At 39.1% G+C, this 23,003-nt stretch overlaps 1 protein-coding gene across 3 annotated transcripts in view; it reads right to left on the bottom strand.

Moving 5' to 3' along the window:
- Positions 1-22,388, bottom strand: part of UBR3 (ubiquitin protein ligase E3 component n-recognin 3) — a 239,565-nt gene extending 217,177 nt beyond the window's left edge. For all 3 annotated transcript variants that reach the window (XM_046018934.1, XM_046018937.1, XM_046018935.1), the window contains exon 1: positions 21,778-22,388. In XM_046018934.1, the coding sequence (XP_045874890.1) occupies positions 21,778-22,325 (548 nt within the window). In that variant the 5' untranslated portion in view covers positions 22,326-22,388. The remainder of the gene's footprint in view (positions 1-21,777) is intronic.
- Between the last annotated feature and the right edge of the window lie 615 nt (positions 22,389-23,003).

The raw sequence follows: 23,003 nt of genomic DNA, 5'->3' as shown, positions 1-23,003 counted from the left end.
AATACATAGGACAAAGAATAAATAAAACTATATTGTGACAATTTTTTCATACCTATCATATTTGGTATTTGATATTTTGATATCATATTGGGTATTTGATAGGTATTTCATACCTATCAAATAAACTTATTTGATTTACTAAATTTATTTATTTACTATATACTATAATTTATTTATTATATACTATCTTTATTTATATACTTTATTTATTTATTATATACTATCTTGGTGAGGTACTAAAGCAGTGGATATTCTTTTTTAATCATTTATTTTTTTATAAACATATAATGTATTATTAGCCTCAGGGGTACATGTCTGTGAATCACCAGGTTTACACACTTCACAGCACTCATCATAGCACATACCCTCCCCAATGTCCATAACCCCACCACCCTCTCCCTACCCCCTCCCCCCGGCAACCCTCAGTTTGTTTTGTGAGATTAAGAGTCTCTTATGGTTTGTCTCCCTCCCGATCCCATCTTGTTTCATTTATTCTTTTCCTACCCCCACATCCCCCACATTGCATCTCCACTTCCTCATATCAGGGAGATCATATGATAGTTGTCTTTCTCCGATTGATGATTTCACTAAGCCTAATACCCTCTAGTTCCACCCACGCCATCGCAAATGGCAAGATTTCATTTCTTTTGATGGAGCAGTAGATATTCTCATTGTACTGACAGAAAGAGTGTAAATTAACATTCCAAATATGAGGACAATCTGTAAAAATGTATCAAAAGTATAAACGCACACCCATATGACCCAGTAATTCAAGGGATTAGAGTCAGGACTGTCTAATTTCTAAGCTGGATCTCTTTGTCAGGATACCTATAAGAATGTTTTCTCAAGGCACAAAGAAAGAATCTTCATATGGTGTCCAGGTGAAAGAAATAAGCTGTAAAATATAGTCTAGGAAGAATAAAATATTGTAACTCCCATACTTTTCAATAGTTTGAACAATCAGAGAGAAAATCAAAATGAGAGCTAATGCATAAAATTCTACAAAGCAGGAAGGAAAGACTGGCACCTGGACAGGGAACACAGCCTAGGGACCCACCCAATCAGGGCTGATTAAGGACCTAACCTGTGGCCCCACCCAACCACAGAGTCCAACCAGCTACACCACCCAGTAAGGGAGTTCAGACTATGACTCTACCCAACCAGAGGAGATTATGGAACCCAGCCAATGGCCCTGCCTGATCACAGAACTCAGCCAGCAGCCCCACCTGAATGTAGACTTATTTGAGAGTAGAACCCAGTGGACCCCTCTCAACGTCAGAGCACACGCAACGGCCCCACCCAACCAAACATCCAGAAAGGAAATGCTGCCTGCCAGTGGATAGCATCAGATGACCCATCCAGAATCCAGGCTGGGCTGACTGAAGAAAATCTTTCCCTTCCAAAGTGAACCTGTAAATACTGGAAGAAGAGACCACTTCTTCAAATGCACAGATAACAATGCAAGAACAAAAGGATCAAGAAGAATCAGCTAAACCTGACACCACCAAAGGAAATCGATAAAGTTCCAAATAACTGACCATGAAGAAACAGAGCTGAAATAAATGACAAAGAATTCAGAATAATCCTCTTAAATAAGTTCTATGAACTACAAGCAAACCTAGATAGACAAGTAAAAATAGGAGGAAAATACATGAATAAAACAAGTTCAAGAAGAAATGAAAATCATTTCAGAAACAAATTCTAGAGCTAAACAATATAATTTAACTAAAAAATTCAATAGAACTCTTCAACAGTAGACTTCACCAAGAAGAAAGAATTCATGAACACAAAGACAGGTCATTTGAAATCACTCAGTCAGAGGAGCAAAAGGAAAAAAGAATGAGAAAAGAGGAAGAAAATTACAGGACTCCGAGATACCACACAAACAACATACACATTATGGGAACCACAAAAGGAGAAAAGAGAGAAGGGGAGCAAAATTCTATTTAAAGAAATAATGGCTGGAAATATCCCAAATTTGGGGAAATAAATGGACATTAAGACTCAGGAAATCCTAGAGTCCCTAAATAGGTTGAGCCCAAAAAGAGCTACACTGAGACACATTTTAATTAAGTTATCAAAAGTCAAAGACAAAGAAAACTTTGAAAGCAGCAAGAGAAAACAACTCATCATACAAGTAGGCCCCCATTAAGTCTATAAATAATAATTTCTCTGCAGAAATCTTGCAAGCCAGGAGATGGTGGGATGATACAGTCAAAATACCATAAGAAGAAATTGCCAACCAAGAATACCATGCCCACCAAACTGCGTGGCTCAGTCAAGGTAAGCATCCACATCCGGCTCAGGTCAGGATTCCAGAGTCCTGGGACCGAGGTCCACATCAGGCTCCCAGCTCATCAGGGAGGAAAGAAATGAAGAAGAAAGACTTTCCCAAATTAAAAAAAAAAAGGCTGAGAAAGTTCATCACCCCTAGATAAGACTTAGAAGAAATACTAAAGAAAATTCTTAAAGCTGAAATGAAAGGATGCTAATTAATAATGTGAAAATATAGGAATGTATAAAACTCACAAGTAAAGGTAAATATACAAAGCAAGATCCTCTAATATTGCAAAGGTAGTATCCAAATCACTTTCAACTCTTGTATAAAAGCTAAAAAAATGAACATACTAAAAACAGCTATAACTATAGTAATTTAAAATATAAAAAGATATAAAGTGTAATATCAACAATCTAAACATGGGAGGGAGAAATGTAAAACTACAGAATTTTCGGTTGTTATCAACTTAAAAAAAAAAAAACTTTAGGTTATCAACTTTAAAAAATATCTAAGATATTTTATGTCAACCTCATGGTAACCCCAATAGAACTTGTGGTGGGTATACAAAAAAGTTAAGAGAAACAAATCAAACCATGTCATCACAAAAACTCATCAAGTCACAAAAGAAGAGAGAAAAATGGAACTATAAGAGTCAAAAAGCAATTAACAGTAAGACTGATGAATCAGAGACCTGTACCCCTGAAACAAATAATACGTTACATCTTAATTTTAAAAAGCAATTAACAAAATAGCAACAAAAAGTTCTTACCTATCAACAAATACTAAATGTAAATGGATTAAATTCTCCAATCAGAAGTCCTAGAGAAGCTGAATGGATTTTAAAAATCCAGTAACATTCTGCCTATGAGAAACTCATATTAGCTTTGGGGCACACAAAAGCTGAAAGAGATGGAAAAGATATCCCAAGTAAATGGTAGTTAAAAGAAAGCAAAAGTGGCTGCACTCCCATCAGATAAAATAAACCTTAAGTCAAAAAGGTCACAAGAGGGGGCGCCTGGGTGGCTCAGTGGGTTAAGCCACTGCCTTCGGCTCAGGTCATGATCTTGGGGTCCTGGGATCGAGTCCCGCATCGGGCTCTCTGCTCAGCGGGGAGCCTGCTTCCCTCTCTCTCTCTCTGCCTGCCTCTCTACTTGTGATCTCTGTCAAATAAATACATCTTTAAAAAAAAAAAAAGAGGTCACAAGAGAAAAAAAAGGTTATTACATAATGATAAGGGATCAACTAATCAAGAAGATATTACAATTATAAATATTTCTGTACCTAAACATCAGAGCACCTAAATATGTAAAATAAGCAGTAACAGAGCTCCCCGAAAAAATAAAAAGCAATACAATAATAAGGGACTATGATACTACACTCTCAACAATGGACAGATCATCCAGACAGGCAATTAGTAAGAAAACAGCAAATGTAAACAACACTATAAACCAAATGTATGTAACAGACACATACAGAATATTCCATCCAACCACAGCAGAATACACATCCATCTCAATACAGAACATTCTCCCAAAAAGATCATATGTTAGGCTGCAAAACAAGTTCTTAACAAATTCAAGCAGACTGAAATTACATCTTTTCTGAACACAAAGAAAACTATAAAACTAGAAATCAATAACAGGAGAGCAATTGGGATTCTCACAAATATAGGAAAACAGACAATATACTCCTGAACAAACAATAGGTCAAATAAGAAAGGAAAATTTAAAAAAAAATCTTGAAACAAATTAAAATGGAAACACAACAAACCAAAACGTACAAGATGCAAAAAAAGCAGAACTAATTGGAAAATTTACAGCTATAAATGCCTACATTAAGGAAGAAGAAAGATTACAAATAAACAACCTAACTTGACATATCAAGAAACTAAAAAGGAAGGAAAGAAGGAAGAGAAAGAGAGGGAGGGAGGGACAAACTAAGTCCAAAGCTAGCACAAGAAAGAAAATAGAACAGAGCAGAAATAAATGAAATAAAGAATGAAAAACAATAGAAAAGAACAACAAAACTTAGACTTGGTTTTTTGAAAAGATTAAAAAAAAACTGACCAATCTTTAGCTAGACTAATCACGAAAAAAAGAAAAAGGACTCAAATTAATAAAATTATAAATGAAAGAGGAGAAATTACAACTGGTACCACAGAAATACAAAGGATCATAGAGTCTACTATGAACAATTATATAAGAACAAACTGGACAACCTAGAAGAAATAGATAAACTCCTAGAAACATACAATCACTGAAGACTGAATCAATGAAAAAAAAAAAATCTGAACAGACCAATAACAACTAAAGAGACTGAATCAGTAATCCAAGAGCTCCCAGCCAAAAAACCCCATGACCAGATGGCTTCACTGGTGAATTCTACCCAAAATTTAAAGAAGAATTAGCGCCAATTATTTTCAAACTCTTCCAAAACAGTAAAGAGGAATGAACACTCAAATTCATTTTGCAAGGCTGACATTACTCTGACACCAAAACCAGATAAGGACACTAACAGAAAGGAAAATTACAGGCCAATATCCCTGATGCTGACTGATGAAAAATTCTCAACAAAATGCTAGCAAACTGAACTCAACAGCACCTAAAAAGATCAGATCCTACACCATTATCAAGAGGAATTTATCCCTGGAATATAAAGACAGTTCAAGGGGCACCTTGGGTGGCTCAGTTGTTAAACATCGGCCTTGGGCTCATGTTATGATCCCAGGGTCTGGGATCAAGCCCCACCTCAGGTTCCCTGTTCAGTGGGAAGCCCACTTCTCCCTCTCCTACTCCCCCTGCTCATATTTCCTCTTTGTGCCAAATAAATAAAATCTTAAAAGAAAAAAAAAAAGAAGGAAGAGAGACTGCAATGATTTAAACATGTATTGACATATATACAAAAGGTGAAGATTATTATTAAGCACAATAAGTTCCTTCTTGGAATGCAAAGGGTCAGTTGGCCATTTATTTAAAAAGATTAAAAAAAATGATGGTTAAAATATGCAAATCAGTGTAACACCTCATTCACAGAAAGAGGGTTAAAGATCATACAATAATCTCAACAGATGCAGAAAAAGCAATTCACAAAAGTTAACCTCTGTTTCTTGATAAAATTCAACAAACTGAGTACAAAGGAAATATATTTCAACATAATAAAAGTTATATATGACAAGTCTACAGCTAACATTATATTAAATGGTGAAAAAATGAAAACTTTTCTTTAAAATCAGGAACAAGGGGCGCCTGGGTGGCTCAGTGGGTTAAGCCGCTGCCTTCGGCTCAGGTCATGATCTCAGGGTTCTGGGATCGAGTCCCGCATCAGGCTCTCTGCTCAGCAGGTAGCCTGCTTCTCTCTCTCTCTCTCTCTGCCTACCTCTGTCTACTTGTGATATCTCTCTCTGTCAAATAAATAAAAAAATAAAATCTTAAAAAAAAATAAAATAAAATCAGGAACAAGATTTAGGTGCCTATTATCATCACTTCTACTCAACATAGTACTGGAAGTCCTAATTGCAACAACTAGGCAAGAAAAAGAATTAAAAGGCAATCAAGTCAGAAAGAAAGATGTGAAATTATTTCTGTTTACAGATGGCATATTATATGTAGAAAACCCTAAAAACTGTACCAAAAAACTATTAGAATATTACTAGTCACAGAGCACAAATCAACATGCAAAAATCAACTTCATTTTTATATACTAACAATAAACTATATGAAAGAAATATAAGGAAAGAAATACCACTTACAACAGTATCCAAAACAATAAAATATGTACGAATAAATTTAACCTAGGAGGTGGAAGATCTGTGCACTGAAAACTATAAAACAGTGATGAAAGAAATTGAAGGAGAAACAAATAAATGGAAATGGGAAAGATACCCCATGTTCATGGACAGGAAGAATTAATACTGTTAAAATGTCCATTCTAGGCAAACCAATTTACAGAATCAATGCAACTGCTACCAAAATTCCAATAGCATTTTTCATGGAAGCAGAAAAAAATCCTAAAATTCGTATGACACCACAAAAGATCCTAAATAGTCTAAGCAACCTTTGGAAAGAAGAACAAAGCTGGAAACATCACACTTTCTGATTTCAAACTGTATTTCAAAGCTACAGTTATCAAAATGGTACTGGCATAAAAACAGACACACAGATCAAAGGAATAAAATGAAAACCCCAGAAATAAACTAATGCATAGATGGCGAACTAAAATTCAACAAAGGAGCTAAGAGTAAACACTGGGGAAAGGATAATCTCTTAAATAAACAGCACTGGGAAAACTAGATATTCACATACAAAAAAATGAAATTAGATCCCTACCTTACACACACATATTAACTCATCTCGTATTCAAGAGATATGAGACCTGAAACAATAAAATAAGAGACCTGAAACAATAAAACTCCTAGGGGAAAAAAAGAAGCTTTTTTTTTAAGATTTTATTTATTTGAGAGAGAATGCATAAGCCTGGGAGAGGCAGGTGCCCCCCAAAAAAAGCTTCTTGACATTGACTTTGGCAATGACTTTTAGGATATAACACCAAAATGTAAGCAAACAGGGCAAAATTAAACAGGCAGAGGGGCTCCAGGGTGGCTCAACCAGTTAAGCCTCTGCCTTCAGCTCAGGTCATGATCCCAGAGTCCTGGGATCAAGCCGCACATTAGGCTCCCTGCTCAGGGAGAGCCTCCCTCTCCCTCTCCCTCTCCCTCTGCCTCTTCCTCTCTCTCAAAAAAATAAATAAAATCTTTCAAAATAAATTAAATAAATAAATAAATAGGTAGAAAAACCTTTAACTAAAAAGTTTCTACACAGCAAAAGAAGCAATCAAAATCAAAAAGCAATCTAAGGAATTAGAGAAAATGTTTGCAAACCATTCATTTGCTAAGGGATTAATATTTAAAAATATGAAGAACTCATACAAACCGATAACAAAGAATAAATAAAATAATTTTATTTTTAAATTGGCAAAGGAACAGAATAGACATTTTTCCAAAGACAACATACAAATGGCCAACACATACATGAAAAGGTGCTCAACTCAATAATCATTAGGAAATGTAAATCAAAACCACAATGAGGTAGATCATCTCTTTTCTATTAGCACAGCTTTTATCCAAAAAACAAGAGATAACAAGATTGGCAAAGATGTAAAGAAAAGAGGACTCCTCTTTACTGCTGGTAGGAATATAAATTGGTACAACATTATGGAAAACAATATGGAGGTTTCTTAAAAAATTAAAGACAGAACTAGCATACAACCCAGCAAACCCACTTCTGGTTTTATATATCTAAAAGAAATTAAATTGTTGGGTGCCTGGGTGGCTCAGCTGGTTAAGCGACTGCCTTCGGATCAGATCATGATCCCAGAATCCCGCATCAGGCTCCCTGATCAGCAGGGAGTCTGCTTCTCCCTCTGACCCTCTTTCCTCTCATGCTCTCACTCTCTCTCTCAAATAAATAAAATCTTTTTAAAAAAAAGAAATTATTATCTCAAAGAGAAAGCTGATCCCCATGTTCAAAGAGGCATTATCACAATAGCAAAGACATGGAAATAAATAAAAATAAAAAACAAAATTACTACAGTCATAAAAGGAACTGAAATGCTAACTACAGAATAAGACTTTTTTTAAGAAGGGCAAGGAAAGGGGCACCTGGGTGGCTCAGTGGGTTAAGCTTCTGCCTTCAGCTCGGGTCATGATCTCAGGGTCCTGGGATCGAGCCCCGCATCGGGCTCTCTGTTCGGCAGGGAGCCTGCTTCCTCCTCTCTCTCTGTCTGCCTCTCTGCTTACTCGTGATCTCTCTCTGTCAAATAAATAAATCTTAAAAAAAAAAAAAAAAAAAAAGAAGGGCAAGGAAAAAAGGGGGGGGGCAGGAGGGCAAGTCAACATGAAAAGATTTTCCTAGAACTGAAAAACACATTTATTCAAATTAAAAACTTAATAGACAAGCTAAACAACAGATGAGATAAGAGTTGAAGAAGGAATTATCTAGAAGACAGATCTGGGGAAATCACCCTCAATTCAGCCCAAAAAAGATAAATGGATAGAAAATGAGTAAGCTCTAGTATTCAGAAGACAGAATGAGAAGAACCAACAAATATGTTATGGCAGTCCCAAAACACAAAAGAAAGAATGGGAGAGACTTGAAATTCAAAGGGACAATGAGACAAAAAATCCTCATCTAGAACCAACCCAACAAATAAAGTCACACCTAGACACATCATAGGGAAACTACAGATCACCAAAAAGCAAACCTTAAAAACCACCAATGAGGGGCACCTGGGTGGCTCAGTAGGTTAAGCCTCTGCCTTTAGCTCAGGTCATGATCTCAGGGTCTTGGGATGGAGCCAAGCATCAGGTTCTCTGCTCAGCAGGGAGCATGCTTCCCCCTCTCTCTCTGCCTGCCTCTCTGCCTACTTGTGATCTCCGTCTCTCTCTGTCAAATAAATAAATAAAATTTTTTAAAAATGAATAAACAGAATACTTACAAAGGAACAATTAGATTAAAAAACTTCTCAACAGGGGCGCCTGGGTGGCTCAGTGGGTTAAAGCCTCTGCCTCCGGCTCAGGTCTGATGGGATAGAGCCCCACATCGGGCTTTTTGCTCAGCGGGGAGCCTGCTCCCCCCCCCCCTGCCTGCCTCTCTGCCTACTTGTGATCTCTGTCTGTCAAATAAATAAATAAAATCTTTAAAAAAAAAAAAAAAAAAAACTTCTCAACAACTGAGACCAGAAAACAACAGAATAGTATCTTCAAAGTGCAGGGGGAAACCAATGTAACCAAAATTCTCCAGCGAGGTAAAATATTATTCAAGGGAGAAGGTGAAAATTACTCTAGCACGTGACTGCATTATGTTCTTTCATGCCTGTGAGGCTTTGCGTGTTCTATTCCTTTTATCCATAAAGTCCTCCTTCACCTCCCAATCTCCCCGCAGATCAAATTCAAATTCTTTGTAAAGTTTTCCTTAACTTTCACTAATACACAATTACAACAGAGGCCCTAGGAAAGAGGTAAGACCACAGGTTTTGGATGTGGGCAGAAATGCTTATGAATCAGAGCTGTGTAACTTTGGTCAAATTGCTGCTCTGAGACAATATTTTACTTATGTTGATGATCATATCAATCCCTAGGTGCTTGTTCAAAATGCTAAGTGATATATATGTAAATTTCTTGATTTAAAATAAGCACTCATCAATAAGAAAATCTATAGGTTAACTATTAGAAAAAACTTCAGAAGGTTGCTTAAAAAATTCAATAGTATTTGAAATGTTTATAATATAAAATACTGGATAAAAAGCAATAAACAAGAAATTGGAAATTTCTTTTTTCAAAAATCAGGTATCATGGAAAAAAATCTAACAAAAGATACACAATTTATGGAGAAAATTACTTTACTGGAAGCAAAAACAAATTAAACACTACTCTCAGGGATAGGCAGCTAAATACTACTATAAAGACAACAATATATGTATTCTACTGTATTCTACTGCATAATTAACCCACAATTTACTAATCTCACTGTTTCTAATTTTTCCCAATTTCAAATGGTATTATAACATATATCCTCGTTCCTATTTCCTTTTGCAACGTCCTCAAATTTAATGTGATTCCAATCAATATCTGACTGAAATTTTCCACAGAATTTGACAAGCTGACTTTGAAATTCAAATTGAAAGAGTTAAGGACCAAGAATAGCCAAAATTCTTTTGAAGAGCAATAAGGGAAATCTTGCCATATCAACATTTGCTCTAATGTTATAATAATTAAAGCAGTATGACACCGTTGCAAGAGACATACCAATACAACAGAGAGCTTAGGACACACATACGAAATTGATATATGACAGAGGAAACACTACAGGTTGAGGGAGGGGAAAAAAATGACTGTTCAACGGACGAGGGGATGGTTCAGTCAGTTAAGCATCTGCTTCCGGCTCAGGTCATGATCCCAGGGTCCTGGGATGGAGTCCCCCATTGGGCTCTTTGCCCTCTGCCTGCTGCTCCCCTCCCCCTGCTTGTGCTCATGTGCAGTCACTCTCTCTCTGACAAATAAATAAATAAAATCTTTTTTTAAAAAATCACCTTACAGGGACATTTAAAAAAAAAAAAAAAGACTGTTCAATAAATGGTACTAAAACAACTGGATCCATGTATTGAAAAAGAAAAAAATAGATCTTAATCTCACATCATATGTAAAAATTCTAAATGAGGGGCGCCTGGGTGGCTCAGGCTTGGTTAAGTGTCAGCCTGCGGCTCCAGTCATGATCCCAGGGTCCTCGGGTCAGGATCCCAGGATCCTGAGATCAAGTACTGCATCAGGCTCCCTGCTCAGTGGGAAGCCAGCTTCTCGGTCTCTCACTCCCCTCTGTTTGTGTTCTGTCTCTCACTGTCTCTCTCTCTGTCAAATAAATAAAAAATCTTAAAAAAAAAAAATCTAAATGAACTGAAGACCTAAATATGAAATGTAAAAACTTAACCTTTTACAACAAAACAGATAGCATTTTTTAAACTAAGGTAGAGAGAACTGCTTTTAAAAGACACAAATAATACAATGGGGCACATGGGTGGCTCAGTGGGTTAAGCATCTGCTTTTGGCTAGGGTCATAATCCCAGTATCCTGGAACAGCCCCACATCCAGCTCTCTGCTCAGTGGGGAGCCTGCTTCTCCCTCTGCCTGCCCTTCGGCCCGCCTGTGCACTCACACTCTCTCTCTCTGTGTCAAATAAATAAATAAAATATTTAGATAAATACATAAAAGACACAAATAATACAAACTATAGAAGAAAAATTACATTTTTTATTTAAAGCTTTTTACTATACAACGATATATTATGAGGGGAAAAGACAAGCCGCAGACTAAAAGATGAAATTAGGACTCTACATAACCAAGGATCAGTATCTAGAATATATATATATGTATGTATGTATGTATGTGTGTATATATATATAGTAGTCATAAAACTCAGTAATATAAAACACAAAACCCAACATAAAACTGGCAAAGAATATGAACCAGCAATTCACAAAGAAAGAACTCAAAAGGCCTAAAAACATGAAAAGATGTTCAATTTTACTAACAGTCAGGAAAATGCAAATTTAAAGTGTGTGTGTGTGTGTGTGTGTGTGTGTGTGTGCGCGCGCGCCCACGCACACTTGCACACACGCTCATGGAGAATACCACTCTATGACCTAGCAATCCCTCTCCCAGGAATCTAACCTAAAAAATGCAAAAATGTTCACTGCTGTCCTATAGAAACAATGAAAAAATGTAAAGCATCTAATTGTCCCTTAGCAAAGAAATAGATTTCCAGGGGTGCCTGGGTGGCTCAGTGGGTTAAAGCCTCTGCCTTTGGCTCAGGTCATGATCCCAGGGTCCTGGGATGGAGCCCTGCATGGCCTCTCTGCTCAGCAGGGAGCCTGCTTCCTCCTCGCTCTCTCTCTGCATGCCTCTCTGCCTACTTGAGATCTCTGCCTATCAAATAAATAAATAAAATCTTAAAAAAAAAAAAAGAAATAGATTGCCATACCATGGTTTACTCATACCACAGAATACTTAGTAGCAGTTAAAAATGAATTAACTAGTCCATATTAGTAACTTGGTAGGTGAAAAAGGCAAGCTTCAAAAATATTCATATAATTTGTGTGCAATTTTAACACTAAAACAATCATGTATTGTTTAAATGTAGCATAAGTACAAAACATGCATGGATTTTCACACAGGAATTTCAGGATAATGGTAGCCCCTAGAGAGGGAAAGAAAAAGGAAGGGAGAAGATGACCCTTAGTTCTTTGGTCAAAAAAAGCTCTATAGCAAATAGGGCAAAAGGTGAACATCTATTGATCTAAGCAGTGAGTACAAAGGTATCTTTTATATTACTTTTGTACCTTTCTATGTATTGAAAATGTTTCATACCTGAAAATAGTTTTAATGGGTTTTATATAACATCAAAATGATTAGAAAAAAATAATTACTATCTAATAAGACTTCCAAATTGCTGTGTTGTAGTTAAACCTTATTACAATGAAGATAACTAAAGATTACTTCCAGCTCAAGTAGAATCTTCTACACTAAGAATCTCTCTATACAGGGGCACCTGGGTGGCTCAGTGGGTTAAGCCGCTGCCTTCGGCTCAGGTCATGATCTCAGGGTCCTGGGATCAAGTCCCACATCAGGCTCTCTGCTCAGTGGAGAGCCTGCTTCCCTCTCTCTCTCTGCCTGCCTCTCTGCTACTTGTGATCTCTCTCTGTCAAATAAACAAATAAAAAAATCTTAAAAAAAAAAAAGAAAAAAGAAAAAAAAGAATCTCTCTATACTATTTCTGGTAAACTGGCAATGAAAAAAAAAAAAAAGAGGGGCGCCTGTGTGGCTCAGTGGATTAAGCCGCTGCCTTCAGCTCAGGTCATGATCTCAGGGTCCTGGGATCGAGCCCCGCATCGGGCTCTCTGCTCTGCAGGGAGCCTGCTTCCTCCTCTCTCTCTGCCTGCCTCTCTGCCTACTTGTGACCTCTCTCTCTCTGTCAAATAAATAAATAAAAAAGACGTGGGATAACTTGTCATCCTAACGTTTAAAAAAAAAAAAAAAAAAAAAAAAAGAAAAGAAACTAAAATGAACACAGAAAAGAGAACAAAAAACTTCTTCAACTCTTTCTTCCAAGCTCTTGAATCATGAGAAATGTCATGTTCACTTGCTTGAATTCATGACCTGAGTTAGATGGATATTGCAGTGGAGAAAATTCCAGATTCAAAGGGAAGAAAATTTCACAAGTAATCCATGTAAATACACAGATACACACATATATAATTAAAGAGCTTAGTTCTAACACCCTCCCTACAAAACCAATAAACACAAAATACGATACAATTAGCCAATGTACTTAAACTCTAAATATGTGTGAGAGGATATAAATAAAAGAGTTGGTATGGCACAGGCCTTTATCATTAAATCTTTACTGAAAGTTTTTATTTGTAGAGATATAACCTAGAGATGACAAAAAATTGTTATAATTCAGAAAATCAAATCCTGCAATATGGTTTCACACTGTACTTATGTTACGGAAGTGTTGCCCCTACGGATAAGCATGACAGTGAAAGTAAAACTTGCCACTGGACTCGGCAGTAGATACAACATGAAACCTCAAGGACAGGAATATATATAGTGAGTTAAAGAAATAATGGAGGATCCCACTGCAATGGAGATTATAAGGCTGCCAGTGCAGAGAGAGGCCACATGTTGAGTACAGGTGACCCTTGAAACTTTAAGAGTAGTCTAGAAAGAACTCTCAGTAGAATATGAAAGGTTACTACAATTAGAATATCACCATTTTGAAAATCCTAATAAAAATACGGATCTGGGGTGCCTGGGTGGTTCAGTCATTTAGCGTCTGCCTTCAGCTCAGGTCATGATTCCAGGGTTCTGGGACTGAGGCCCACATCAGGCTCCCTGCTCAGTGAGAAGCCTGCTTCTCTCTCTCCCACTCCTGCGTTTGTGTTCCATCTCTCTCTGTCAAATAAATAAAATGTTTAAAAAATATATATGGATCTGGACAATAATAATCAATAGCCACTAAAATCTTTAATAAGATAGGTAACTTTATAATAAATGGGTCACACTGACAAATCCGAGCCCACTGATTAATCCTACCATTAACCACAGGAGAGACAAGGAAACATTCTGCAGCTCCTGATATGATCCAACAGGAAGTATAAAACCATTATGAAATTTCCTTGCTAAACAAAACAAAAAAATAGAATCTAAAATTCGATCAAGACTCTAGATCCAACCACTTGTATATAGGAAATAATGGGCAGAGGAATAAGTTAAACCTCACATCTCAGATAAGCAATCAGTAACATCCAGAATGTGGGTTCCTTCAACTAGTAAATTGCAGAGACAAAAAAAACAAAAAACAGAACAACAACAACAAAAAAAAAACCACCAAAAAGAAAAGGAGGAGAGTATTGAATGCCATTTAACACAAAAGAGTCCTAAGAGAAATAAAAACCAAATACAATATAAAGACCTTGTTTGAATCCTAATTCTAAATCAACCCTAAGAAATCATTCATGAGGGGAACCTGGGTGGCTCAATTATTAAGTGTCTGCCTTCAACCCAGGTCATGTTCCCAGGGTGCTGGGATGGAGCCCCACATCGGGCTCCTGCTGGGCAGGAAGACTACTCTTCACTCTCTTCCACTCTCCCTGGTTGTATTCCCTCTCTCACTGTCTCTCTCTGTGTCAAATAACTACATAAAATCTTTTTTAAAAATTCATTCATGAAACAACTGGGAAAATCTGAACATTCACTGGATATTTGAAGACTTTAAGAAATAATTGTGAATATTTTAGGTGTGGTAAATGGTACTGTGGTTGTTCTTTTAATTGTGATAAAATATACATAACATAAAACTTACCATTTTAACCTTACAGTTCAGTAATATTAAGAAGAGTCACACCACAATCCATCTCAAGGACTTTTTCATCGTCTCAAATTGAAACTCTGTACCCATTACACAATAATTCCCCGTTTCCCTCTCCCTCCAGCCTCTGGCATCTACCATTCTACCTTCTGTCTCTAAAATTAAACTACTGCAGGTATCTCATAAAAATAGAATCATACAGTATTTGTCCTTTGTGTCTGGCTTATTTCACTTAGCATAATGTCCTCAAGGATTGTCCCTACTAGCATATGTCTTAACTTCATTCCTTTTAAAAGCTGGGTAATGTTCCATCTTATGTATGTACCACATTTTGCTTATCCATTCATGTGTCAATGAACACTTGGGTTATGTTTTATTTTTAAGAGTTCACATCTCTCTACTGAGGTACATACTCAAATATTTATAAATTAAATTATAAGATAGCTGAGATTTGCTTCAAAATACTCCAGTTTGGAAAGAAAGGGCAATGGTGGGGGAGGGGTAATAAATGAAACAATATATCTCTTCTCACTTAACAGAGTAACAAAATTAAATACTGTAACACCATATATATTGGCCAAGATGTGGGGAAATGTTCTCTCTCATTCATTGTTGGTAGAGTGTAAATTCATGTCTTTAGAGGGCTCTATCAAAGTTTAAAATGCAAATTTTCTTTAACCAAGTAAATAACTTCTAGGAATTTATCCTCACCCACGTGCTCACCCACAAATACAAAGAAGTGTATACAAGCATACAACTGCAACAACGTTTACAATAGTCCAAGACTAGAAAAAATTTAAATGTCTATCAGTAGGTAAATGACAGCATAAATTACAGGGAAAAAATATAAGCTTGCAATGAAATAAAATTTAACTGTAAAAAAAAGTTTCTATGTGCACTAATAAGAGACAGTGTCCAATAATTATGTTAAGGAGGGGAAAAGCCAAGTACAGAAGAGTATGACACTATTTAACCAGACATTCACTGCTTTCATTTCTGGCACTGCCACAGACCAAATAAACCTAAAAATTCCCACAACAGAAGAGCTATAATTGCAAATTGTAATTAACATCTTTTTAATGTATAGCTAAGCTTCAAAGAAAATAAGGGAAATCTATCACTGGGGAGAAGGATGGAGAAAAGAGGAACTCTTACTTTTTACTTTATCCATTTATTTTATCTGAGAGAGAGAAAGCATGAGCAATACAGAGGGATCATGACCCAAACCAAAGGCATACACTTAACTGCCTAAGCCACGTAGGTCCCCCTCCACTTATTTTTATGTTGTAACCAGTATGTATTACTTTTGAAATTAAAAAAAGAAATGATCCCCAAAGCACTCTCAAAAAAGATGCTATGGGTCTAATAATCAATAAATAATCAATTTATAATCAAACAAAGAATAACTAAACCAATGTGCTCTCAAGGTAAATTTTCAGGTGTAAGAGCCACAATTTTATCCAATTTAATTCATCCAATTTGCTAAGCACCTACTAAGTGCAAGAGATTATGCTGGCCTCTGATTAACAGCAAGATAAGGTTCCTATTTCTTTTTTTTTTTTTAAGATTTTATTTATTCATTTGACAGAGAGAGAGAGATCACAAGTAGGCAGAGAGGCAGGCAGAGAGAGAGGAAGGGAAGCAGGCTCCCTGCGGAGCAGAGAGCCCGATGCGGGGCTCGATCCCAGGACCCTGAGATCATGACCTGAGCTGAAGGCAGCAGCTTAATCCACTGAGCCACACAGGCGCCCCAAGGTTCCTATTTTTTAAAGAGCTTAGACTCTGTGAGAGAGAACAAGCAAGGAGGCAAAAAAAAAAAAAAAAAAAAGAAAGAAAGAAAACTATAAATACAGGATAGAACATAAAAATGGTCATCCTCTGCACCAAAATTTGAGAACTAAAATGTTTAAAATTCCAACTTCTGGTTAGCACCATCAGAACCCCAAACCAATCAGATATTATTTTAGATTTTTCATTTTTTTTAATTTATCCATCCATCAACCATTTTTGACAATGACTACATTTATTCATTAGTGGCAAAATTACAGTTATACATACAGTTATTAATATCTAGTTTCCATACCCTTCGTGATTTCATCCCACAAATGAATTTTTTTTAAGATTTTATTTATCTGAGAGAGAGAGAGAGAGCGTACAAGATGGTGGGGGGGGGGGTCAAAGGGAGGAGCAGATTTCCTGCTGAGCAGGGAGCTGGATGCAGAACTCAATCCTGAGACTCCAGAATCATGACCAGAGCTGAAGGCACTTAACCAGCTGAGTTACCCAGGTGCCCCCACAAAAGAAAACTTCCAGTTGTTTTCTTCCTTTGGTTTGTATATATGTTAATATTTCCACACCATATCAATACCACTACAAAAATAACTAAATCCTCCCCCTATATTTTTATAATTATAAATATGAAAATTAAATAGTAATATAGGTTGTGGCAGATCCAACATTCTTCCCCATCTCCAATCACACATTCTACCACAACAGACACTTGGGAAAAGGATTAAGGCACAGCAGGTTTTCTAAGAAAGCAGATACAGAGAAAATAGAATCCTTCCTTAAAAATTTACTGAGCAGGGGCGCCTGGGTGGCTCAGTGGGTTAAAGCCTCTGCCTTGGGCTCAGGTCATGATCCCAGGGTCCTGGGATCAAGCTCCACATCAGGCTCTCTGCTCTGCAGGGAGCCTGCTTCCTCTTCTCTCTCTGCCTGCCTCTCTGCCTAGTTGTGATTTCTCTCTGTCAAATAAATAAAAAATATTTTTAAAAAATTTTACTGAGCAATGGTATTTAAAAATTTCTATTGTAGTTACAATAACAACCCCAAAAACAAAACGTCATCAATTTTTAGAAACCTAAAAGGATTTTAAGAAATATCAAAAACTGAGAAAAGTTAAGTGTATTCTGTCCAAGCCAGGGTAGTCCAGTTTGCCCAACAGGAACACTACTATAATTTGTTGATATTTCTAGTCCTGAAAAGGTTCCCAAGGCAGCCTTTTATCCTGCACTATTGGCTAACATCACCTATGTCTCTCCAGGCAGTCAATTAGGTGTGTAGCCCAGAATTATTCTATCTGACCCAAAGAGTTGTAAAAATTCCAGAATTTTCACATGGCCACAATACATTTCTTGTTTATTCTTCTCCTTTATTAAATTGGACATGGCAACTGCTGGCACGTTCAGGCAATACCTCTACGTTTCAGATAGGCAATAAGAATTATTTAACACTAGATGTATCAATTCACAGAGGGCTGCCAGGCTAAGGAAAAAATACGAATCTACCAGATGTCAGTAAAGGCAAGTGCTATAAGATGAGCATGTGCCCTGCATGAGTACCTTCAAAGAAACACTGAGATATTTCCGCTCCTACACAGAAGCATCACAATTGAGATCAGACTTACAACTTATGCAGACCAACCTGATTATTATGACTGTATTCCAAAATTCAGGAAAGAATCAGTATTATTTCCTACTTTTCCCTTCTTTAGGGGTCCCAAATAACCTCATCTAAGAAGTAAAAATGTCTAAATATCAATAAAAGATTGTTCCAATTCCCATTTTAAAGACTTTTTTTTTATATGTCTTTGACAGAGAGATCACAAGTAGGCAGAGAGGCAGGCAGAGAGAGGAGGAAGCAGGCTCCCTGCTGAGCAGAGATTCCCAGGACCCTGGGATTGAGGCTTTAACCCACTGAGCCACCCAGGGGCCCCTCCAATTCCCATTTTAAAATTCCTCTTAGAAAATATTTTTAGATGGTTTTTTTTAAGATTTTATTTATTTATTTGACAGAGAGAAACAGCCAGAGAGGGAACACAAGCAAGGGGTGCGGAAGAGGGAGAAGGAGGCTTCCCACCGAGCAGGGAGCCCAGTGTAGGGCTGGATCCCAGGACCCTGGGATCATGACCTGAGCCAAAGGCAGACGCCCAATGACTGAGCCACCCAGGCACCCCTTTTTTAGGTTTTTAAAAAGAAAAAGAAACAAAGGCCCAAATAGGAATGGCATATTAAAAAAAAAAAAAAAAAGACAAAAACACAGTATTGAACAGAGGTACTCAATAGGAGTGCTATTTGTAGAGGCAGTAGAGAGAAATGTTGAGCTGTCACTCTCTGGAGCCAGAAGGCTAGCAGTAGCTTACTACCTGTATAATCCTGAGCAAGTTTTTTTAAAACTGTGCCCCACTTTCCTCTTCTGTATCATGGGAATAATGACAGTAACAATCTCAGGTTTGTTGAAGATTAAATGAGTTACATAATGTAAAGCAGTTAATATTTGACCACTGTTTACCACACAGATGGATAAAAATCCAAAATGTTAATAACACTCTTTTGATGAGGCTGTTGGAACACAGGAAGTCTGATACTTTGCTTAGTACTCAGCCTTACGGAGGGCAATTTGTAAATCCCACCATTGAGGGGCACCTGGGTGGCTCAGTGGGTTAAAGCCTCTGCCTTCCGCTCAGGTCATGATCCCAGCGTCCTGGGATGGAGCCCCGCATCCTGGGATCGAGCCCCGAGTCCTGGGATCCAGCCCCGCGTCCCAGGATCGATCCCCGCATCGGGCTCTCTGCTCAGCAGGGAGCCTGCTTCCTCCTCTCTTTCTGCCTGCCTTTCTGCCTACTTGTGATCTCTGTCTGTCAAATATATAAATAAAATCTTCAAATAAATAAATAAATAAATCCCACCATTGAGCATTTATCTCACTGATATTTTTGCACAGGTGTAAAAAGACAGGTATGGGGCACCTGGGTAGCTCAATCGTTAAGCAGCTGCCTTCAGCTCAGGTCCTGAGATGGAGCCCCACAGGGCCCCTCCACCGCCGCTCAGCCGGGAGTCTGCTTCTCCCAGGTCCTCTGCCTCTGCCCCTGCTCACTCTCTCTCAAGTAAATAAAATCTTAAAAAAAAAAAAAGTGGGGGAGCGCCTGGGTGGCTCAGTTGTTAAGCCTCTGCCTTCTTCAGCTCAGATCATGATCTCAGGGTCCTGGAAAGGAGCCCGGCTTCGGGCTCCCTGCTTGGCGGGAACCCTGCTTCTCCCTCTCCCACTCCCCCTGCTTATGTTCCCACTCTCGCTGTCTCTCTCTCTGTTATATAAATGAATAAAATCTTAAAGAAAAAAAAAAAAAGACAGGTATACCAGGTTTTTTATTTCATACTGGAAACCCAAATGTCAAATACCAAAAATGATGATAAACAGAGTGGCAGGACGCCTGGGTGGCTCAACTGGTTAAACGTCTGACTCTTGATTTCAGCTTAGGTCATAATCTCAGGGTCGTGAGATAGAGCCCCACAATGGGCTCTGTGCTGGGTATGGAGACTGCTTAACATTCTCTGTCTCTCTCTCTGCCCCTTCACTGGCTCATGCACATGAACACTATACAGCAGATTTTTTTTTTTTTTTAAGTAGAGTGAGTACACTGATTTACTGACATGGAAAAACCTCTTGGTAAGTGAAAAATGCAAGATGTTACATTACCTTTTGTATAAAAAGAAACAATAATCAAAATACATATTCATCCTTTTTTGTTTTTACACTAAGAGAAAGTAGTAATGGTGAGAAGGAACTGGGCAGATGAAAGGCAGGATGGGAGGGAAACTTCAAACTGTGCATCTTTTTATTTTTTCTCTTTTGCTTTTTTAGCTACATGAATATTTTACCTATTCAAATATTAATTTAAGTATTTTTAAGAGTACAGAATACATTTTAGTTCTCAAATATTGGCTACAATTACTACTACCATTGTTGTTGGTAGTAGTAGTAGTGATACTAGTTACAAGCTCAAAATACCTCCTTTCTGAAGGTATTTTTCGTACTCACTCTGCAGAGAAGCCTCCTCTAACTCCCAGAGTATTTAAAGAATTTATCATTTTCTACTGTAGTGTAAGCCGCTTAGGAGGTAAGTCAATGTCTTATTCATTTTTAATATCCTAGGAGCCTTGCCTGTACCTGGTAGATACAAACATTCCATAGTAACAGTAACCTACAAGTACTCCAAAGAAGAAAATAGGGACCTTTTCTAAAAGGAGTATGCTCTATTATTAATTATAAGACCTGAAAATATTAAAACTTGAATAACTGGGTTTGCTAACATTCTTTCAACTATTGCCCAGCCAAAATGTCCTCTCTTTCACCAAGTTTTTCTTTTCCCAGGACTTCCCCAGACATTGATAACATGTCCCATGCCAAAACACTAACTACATGCACCAACTCTTTAACTCACTGCAATCTCTGAAATGCCTTTTGTCCTAAGTCCCAACACCCTGGTACACTGATCCTATCAAAAAAGCATTTGTTGACTGTCTCCTTATAGAAAGACGTTCACATAATAGCCAGTGAATAAAGTGCCCTTTTAACTGGAGAAGATCTAATACTTGATTCCTAATTCGCTCAGTGTTTTGTTTGTTCTTCTGGTATGCAGTGTGTTCAGTAGCCCAATTCTAGATGTCATTCCAGCACACCAAATACTCCGCTGACAGCTCAACAGTCACTTTTCATGCAGGCCCCTCCCCTTCCCTCCTCCCTCAACCCTCATAAGCTCTAGAGCTCCTTCCCCGATACTGACAGACACACTGACAGTTCAGAAGTCCTTCCATCCAAGCAGCTGCAAGACCACCTCCCCGACTCTTACCATCCTGCGACCTAATTCGGTCCCCAATACCATCCCCCTCCCAGTCAATCCAAAACACATCATCATTTTCTTCCCAAAGAACCTGGCAGCTTTAAAGCTTTTCCCAATAAGTGCACAATTGACAGCTCGACACCAGATTCCCCAAGAATCTTCTGCTCCTCCTTCCCCTCCTACCCCACGCACTGGTTCTTCTGTCGCTACCACTCACTTACCCTGGCTTCCCCAAGATTCACAGCCTCGCTCGGTAAACACGCTCTCCGCTCTCCCCTCTCCCCATTCCCTCTCCACCGCTGACAGCTCAGTCACCTCCATCCCCATGCGGCTGCACCCTCCCCCACTCCTTCCCCTGACAGCTCAGGGTCGGCTCCCAGCCTTCCCCCCTCCCCAGGCCTCCCCAGACCCGGCTGGAGCCGCCCGCGGTGCCCCCCGCCCCGGAGGAGGGCTCCACTCACCCACTCTCCCGCATCACGTTGCTGTCCCCGCAGTCACAGGCACCCCCAGCCTGGCTGCGGAACATATTGAAGTCGTGTCCGGTGTGGTCGCCCTGGTGGAAGCACTCCGCGCACAGCGACATGCAGGGGGAGATGCCGCACGTCCGGCAGCGGTAGGCCACGAAGTTGGCTGTCCAGACCAGGCCGCAGAGCGCCGCGGGGTCGTAGGCCCGCACCGCCGCGCAGAACTCATCGTAGCCTCCGCCGCCCGCCAGAAGGCACTTACACCACTCCAGGGCCTCCTCCTCGGCCGCCCCCGGACCGCCCCCGCCGCCGGCTGCCGCCGCCTCTTCGCCGTCCGCAGCCGCGGTCAGCGGCCGCTCGGCACTCAGCACCCGCTCCAGCAGCGCCTGTAGCTCCTCAGCACCTGCCCTGTTGTCCGGCCGGCTGAGGGCCGCCTTCAGGTGCGCTGCGGTGGCCGCCTTGTCCACGGCCAGCCCAGGCGCGGGCAGCTCGGGTTGGGGCGGCTGCGGCCCCCCGACGGCCGCCGCGGCCGCCGCCGCCGCCATGATGAGAGCTCAGAATTTGGAGAGCCCAGGGCCGGCGGCTCCTCCCGAGAGGGTGGGGGAATTGACTGCTGCGATTGCTCGGCCCGCCCAACTCTCGCGATACCGCGGAGTCGCCGCGCACCTCCGTCCGCTTCCCCGCCCCTGCACACGCCCCCTCGGGGTTTTGGGGCCTGCTCCCCGCCCCTCTCTCGTGGGGGCTCTTCAGGTCCTTTCCCCTCCTCTTTACTCCCAAAGTTGAGAGCTATTGAGATAAGGGACCCGCCTTTTAAAAGAAAAAAATAAATATGGACAACTTTAGTATGGACCGTATGAAAAATCTTTAATATGGACATTTTTTTCTTTATTTACCTGGACTATAGGAATTATACAGAGCATCTTTCAGATGTATTTTAAGCATTTGCATTCCGTTTTGAGATGTAAATTCCCATTGTCATTAAGCCTTAATTACTATTGAATCACTATTACTGTGAAGCAAACTCCTAATTTTCCCCCTATATCAATTCTTTCCCTCGCATTATTACCAGGTTAATCTAAAGTACATTTTTTAGATGATTAAAGTACACTACATTCTTACTATCATTCTGTTCAAAGTCTTCAGCGGCGGTGGGGGGGGATGTGGTAAGCTCCTTAAATCTTCTCTCAAACACCCACTTTTCTTTTCGTTTCTTTTTTTTAATT

Source organism: Meles meles, chromosome 9, assembly GCF_922984935.1.
Source record: "Meles meles chromosome 9, mMelMel3.1 paternal haplotype, whole genome shotgun sequence".
NCBI classification, from domain to species: Eukaryota; Metazoa; Chordata; class Mammalia; order Carnivora; family Mustelidae; genus Meles; species Meles meles.
Note: the sequence above shows the minus strand (reverse complement) of the source record. Positions and strands in the feature narration are given on the sequence as shown.